A 4,970-nucleotide genomic window follows, 5' to 3' on the forward strand; every position below is an offset into this window, starting at 1 on the left:
TGATGACAGATTTATTCCTTATTGTTGTTGGTGGTGTTCTGTATCATTGACCCATTGTGTCGTATGTTGTTTGTACATCTCAGCGGTCTGTACTGACGTCATCCGTTGTTTGTACATCTCAGCGGTCTGTTCTGACTTCATCCGTTGTTTGTACATCTCAGCGGTCTGTTCTGGCTTCATCCATTGTTTGCTTTATTTGTTGGTTCTTGTTTTCGGTTTTTTTTGTTGGTTTTTTCTTCTTCTTCACTCAGTGAATAACGGTTGACTAAATGTCATCGGTCAACATCAGTTTGTGAAGTTGTTGACACTGTCTTTCTGATCCGTGAATATTTTACATTGACATTATTGTCTCCAGTGGTGCCTGAGTTGTCAGTGCAAGGACAAAGTGAAAGTCTGGGAGAGCAGCCTTAGTTACCAGTCTGGCGGAAAAAAAAAAAATTTTCTCCAAATTTGTGCTGAAAATCTGACGGTGTTGGTTGTGGATTTCTCAGATTCTTGGTGTTATGAATCAAACAAATAACAAGCACCAATAAACTGTACATGGTTATCATCTGATTGCAAAAGCGTTCACAGGAAAACAACTGAACTATACTGAGAGACAACAAAAAAGTGATTTTCAGCTGGAGAAGATAGTGATATCAGTTTCGCTGATCAAGCAAACTACTACAGATTATTTGCAGCGCTTCCTCCCTCTGCCTCAGTAGCAGCAGTGAGTGAGACAGACAGACACTGACAGGGCAGTGCTGCATGGACCATGGATTTTCCCTGCTTCCCAGGAGGGCACGTGCATCACCTGAAGCAGCTGTGCAGTGACACCAACCTCCCAGACGGTGACCTCTTCCCCAACTACTCCCTCCCCAAGGACCCGGGCAGCGGCCACGAGTACAGCGACGACAGCAGCGCCGAGGACGAGCACGTCCACCACCACACCACCAGCTCCGCCGAGGCAGCAGCAGCAGCAGCCGGGGGCGGGAGCGGCGGAGGGCAGGACACAACCACCAGCGCGGAGGCCGTGACCCTAAAACCAGGACTTCCGCCAGGGGGTGGGGTGGCGGTGAAGGACGCCAGTGCCGTGTCTGTGTCTATGACCGGGAACAGGGATCGGTCTCCGGAAAGGTCAGTCGTGATGATGGACGACCGGAAGACTTCAGCCTTCTCCGACGGCGGTGGCGGGGAACACGACAAGCAGCTGGCGCTGATCGGGGAGGATTACGGCTCCCTGAAGAGCATGTCCGGAAAGATGAAGGGCAGCGGCAAGGACCACCACCACCACCACCACAACCACCACCACAACAGTTCAGCCGGGGGACCAGGGGGGCTCCACCACCAGCCGGGGGGAGGTCTGGGCATGGAGGTGAGCGGCATGGGCTCCAACAAGGCCGTGCGCCTCAACATCAACTCCAGGGAGAGGCGCCGCATGCACGACCTCAACGATGCGCTGGACGAGCTCCGGGCCGTAATCCCTTACGCCCACAGCCCCTCGGTCCGCAAGCTGTCCAAGATCGCCACGCTGCTGCTGGCCAAGAACTACATCCTGATGCAGGCCAACGCCCTGGAGGAGATGCGCCGCCTCATCATCTACCTCAACCAGGGCCCGTCCGCCGCCGCCGCCGCCGCCCTCGACACCTACTCGGCCTACTCCAGGCTTCAGGCGGCGCCGCCACCTCCCCCAAGTCTCTCGTCCGGGGAGAACAGGTCCCCGGTCATCGCCCCGCGCCCGTCTTCTCCGAGTCTTCCACCACCAAGGTGTGCTAACGACTAAAGTGTTTTTTTGAGAGGTACTCATTGCTTTTTCTGTGTCCTTCTGTCGTGTAAAACCCCTCTTGAAAACGTCCACTCTCTAGGGTTTCTTTCTCTCTCTCTCTCTCTCTCTCTCTCTCTCTCTCTGTACTTACCAAGTCGTGACTTTTCCAGCAGGAGCAGTGATGATAGGTCAAAGACACGTGGTCTCGGAACGAGTGAACGCGTACTGTACCGTCATGACAAGTGCGATAGAGACGGGTGATTTACTAATAATTATCTGATACGTGTGAATGCGATGCCATGAACGTGTTTGCCTTTTTTTTTTTTTTTTTTTTTTGTTCCCAGGGTTAGATTTCATACCGTAATTTTCTCGTGTTTGTCTTTCTAGGAGAGTTGCTGATAAGCAAAGACTCTGGTCTGAAATGATCTGACAGTACAGGCACGATCATTTATGGTCCGAACTGGCCTGGGGACAAACACAAGGTACGATTTGCATGCAGGCTAGGCATGTGGTAATGTGACCGCGTTCGTTGGCTTTCCAAGGATTCTCATGGTTGACTCTCACCACGGAAAGAACAACGATACCCCACAACCCAGCCCAGCCCAGCCCAGCCCAGCTCAGCTCAGCCTAGCTGCGGGCACTTGCATGGATTGCTTGCATGCTCTTGATCGACTGACTGCAGAGGTCCTGACAGACACACAATAGCCCTTCCAACAGCCAGAGAGTGGTTTTGCCTGGAAGGGGACTACTGGGCCCCTTGACTCCCCGATGACCGCACAAAGACAACACCGTTTAGCTTGCTGCTCCTGCTGCCGCTGCTGCTGGCATTTTTCGTTCATCACGGGGGGTCCACAATGACATGACATCGCTGTTGACGTGAGAGCTCTTCGTCTCTACGGATTTATTTTTTTTCCTTCCGTTTCCTCCCCCGCGCCCCCCCCCCTCCACCCCACCCCCCATCCAACTTAAAAAAAAAAAAAAAAAAAAAAAGCGTAACGCCAGCAAGACACGCCACATTTCTCCTCGACCTATGAAATGCTTCCTTTTTCTTTTTCTTTTTTTTTTCTTCTTTTTTTTTTCAAACCTAGGGTGGGCCCTACAATGTCTGATCAGCGCGTTGGGTTTATGCGAAGGTTAGGTAATCTGATACCTCCTCCACCCCCCTTTCTTTTTAACAGCAGATGTGGTTTGGTTTAGCGTATATGGCTCAATCCCGTACGCTTTGGCACCTCCTTGAAACTGACACTGACTATGAAAATCAATGGTCCCAGGACATGTTTTAGTGTCTGAAAGTGAAACTGGTGTGTGCAAAATAACAGGCCTGGCATGTGTGTGTGTGTATGTGTGTGTTTGTGTGTGTGTGTGTGTGTGTTGATGATGATGATGATGATGATGATGATGATGATGATGAATATAATTCTTTTACAGGAAGGTTCTTGTCGCTTTAAAAGCATCTGAGATTGGAAAGGATTATGTGATTTGTCGTGTAAGTTCCTGAAGAAGATAATAGATCAAATCAATTATCATGCCTCTTCCTGACAATGAAAATTCATGCATAATGATTATTTCCCTTCGTTTGGTCTGCATGATGTTGCAACGATTTTAGTGGTTAGAATACACTTACCACCAAAGGAATACATATACATAAAACATTTTTCTTCTTTTTTTCTTCTTCGTCTTTTTTTTCCCTTTCTTTTCTTACTTCGCGGCAGTCTCATACGATTTCCTTTTCCTAGGTTGTTATTTTAGAAGTTTTGTTATGCATTGCTGTTTTTGTTTGTTTGTTTTAAAGTGTTGTGCTATGCATCATATCTTTTGTTGTTGTGGTGGTGGTGGTGGTGGTGTTTTTTTCTTTCTGTCCATACGTTCAAGATTACAAGAAGATGGTGGCTTTAACCTGCAGCAGGTTCCAATTATCTGTGTAATAATTATGCTGTTGACATGGAGTGATGGCCTAGAGGTAACGCGTCCGCCTAGGATTCGAGAGAATCTGAGCGCGCTGGTTCGAATCACGGTTCAGCCGCCGATATTTTCTCCCCCTCCACTAGACCTTGAGTGGTGGTCTGGACGCTAGCCATTCGGATGAGACGATAAACCGAGGTCCCGTGTGCAGCATGCACTTAGCGCACGTAAAAGAACCCACGGCAACAAAAGGGTTGTTCCTGGCAAAATTCTGTAGAAAAATCCACATCGATAGGAAAAACAAATAAAACTGCATGCAGGAAAAAATACAACAACAACAAAAAAAAAAAATGGGTGGCGCTGTAGTGTAGCGACGCGCTCTCCCTGGGGAGAGCAGCCCGAATTTCACACAGAGAAATCTGTTGTGATAAAAAGAAATACAAATACATCAACGTGTTGGGACGTTGCACGGTTTGCAACCTGTCCTCATCCTCGTCTTAGTACAGAGAAATTAGCCGTTTGATATCGTTTTGTCATTGGGTAGAAGCAGTCGATGAAGGTACTCGATATAGTTTTCAAGTATTTAGCTACTGAAGACGTTGGCAAGAAGTTATCAGTGACAAGTGCTTAATAAGAAATGTAAAAAAGGTGTTTTACCATTTCAGTATTGTGTCATAAGTTTAGGTTTACCTGTTATGACATTGGTGCGTATCGATTATTCAGGTATTAGCAGAGTTTGTTCTTTTATATACCTGTTCAGCCAGTTAATTTGACGTCAGGAAGGGAATGTGGAAGATGTGGTGCTAACATGATGTGGTGGAAATTCCTTACCAAACATGTAATGTTCAAATATCACTTGTTTCAGTTCTTAGATGGCTACTTAGGTAAACATACTTCTTTCTTCTTCTTTTTTTTCCCTTGAAGTGTAATGTTCATGCATACATACGTTGTGGTTCTTTGCTTCTTTTTTTTATTGGTAAAATGACAACATGTTACTATATTCATTTGATTTCTAATCAGCACATCTCTAGAGATTTATTTGTATAGAACCCTCAATATGTTTTAGAAGGTATTATTTACAATATGCTTGATGATAATGCCGATTCTGTTATAATATATGATGTCTTGGTGTAATCTACAAACTTCAGTTAAACATGCCGGAATTTGATGGTCACTATGATTTCTAAGTATTCGTGTCTCTTTTGTTTGTTTTGTTGACAAATTGCAAGGACACATTTTGACGGAAACGTTTGTCTATCACACACACACACACAGACACACACAGACACACAGACACACAGACACACACACATATATATATATA

The 4,970-nt window shown here is 46.4% G+C and overlaps 1 protein-coding gene across 1 annotated transcript; it reads left to right on the forward strand.

Moving 5' to 3' along the window:
* Positions 1 to 754: 754 nt before the first annotated feature.
* LOC143280252 (uncharacterized) lies at positions 755 to 1,762 on the forward strand. Its single transcript, XM_076584884.1, has 2 exons — positions 755 to 916; positions 947 to 1,762. Exons 1-2 carry the CDS (start codon positions 755 to 757, stop codon positions 1,760 to 1,762), a joined length of 978 nt encoding a protein of 325 aa, XP_076440999.1.
* Positions 1,763 to 4,970: the final 3,208 nt, after the last annotated feature.

The sequence above is a fragment of the Babylonia areolata genome, chromosome 3, assembly GCF_041734735.1.
Source record: "Babylonia areolata isolate BAREFJ2019XMU chromosome 3, ASM4173473v1, whole genome shotgun sequence".
NCBI classification, from domain to species: domain Eukaryota; kingdom Metazoa; phylum Mollusca; class Gastropoda; order Neogastropoda; family Buccinidae; genus Babylonia; species Babylonia areolata.

What these genes read in the sequence shown, in the direction of transcription:
- LOC143280252 (XM_076584884.1), top strand. Translation starts at nt 755, where the DNA reads ATGGATTTTCCCTGCTTCCCAGGAGGGCACGTGCATCACCTGAAGCAG. An exon ending in GCAGCGCCGAGGACGAGCAC is followed by an intron (nt 917 to 946) that starts GTCCACCACCAC and finishes AGCTCCGCCGAG; the next exon opens with GCAGCAGCAGCAGCAGCCGG.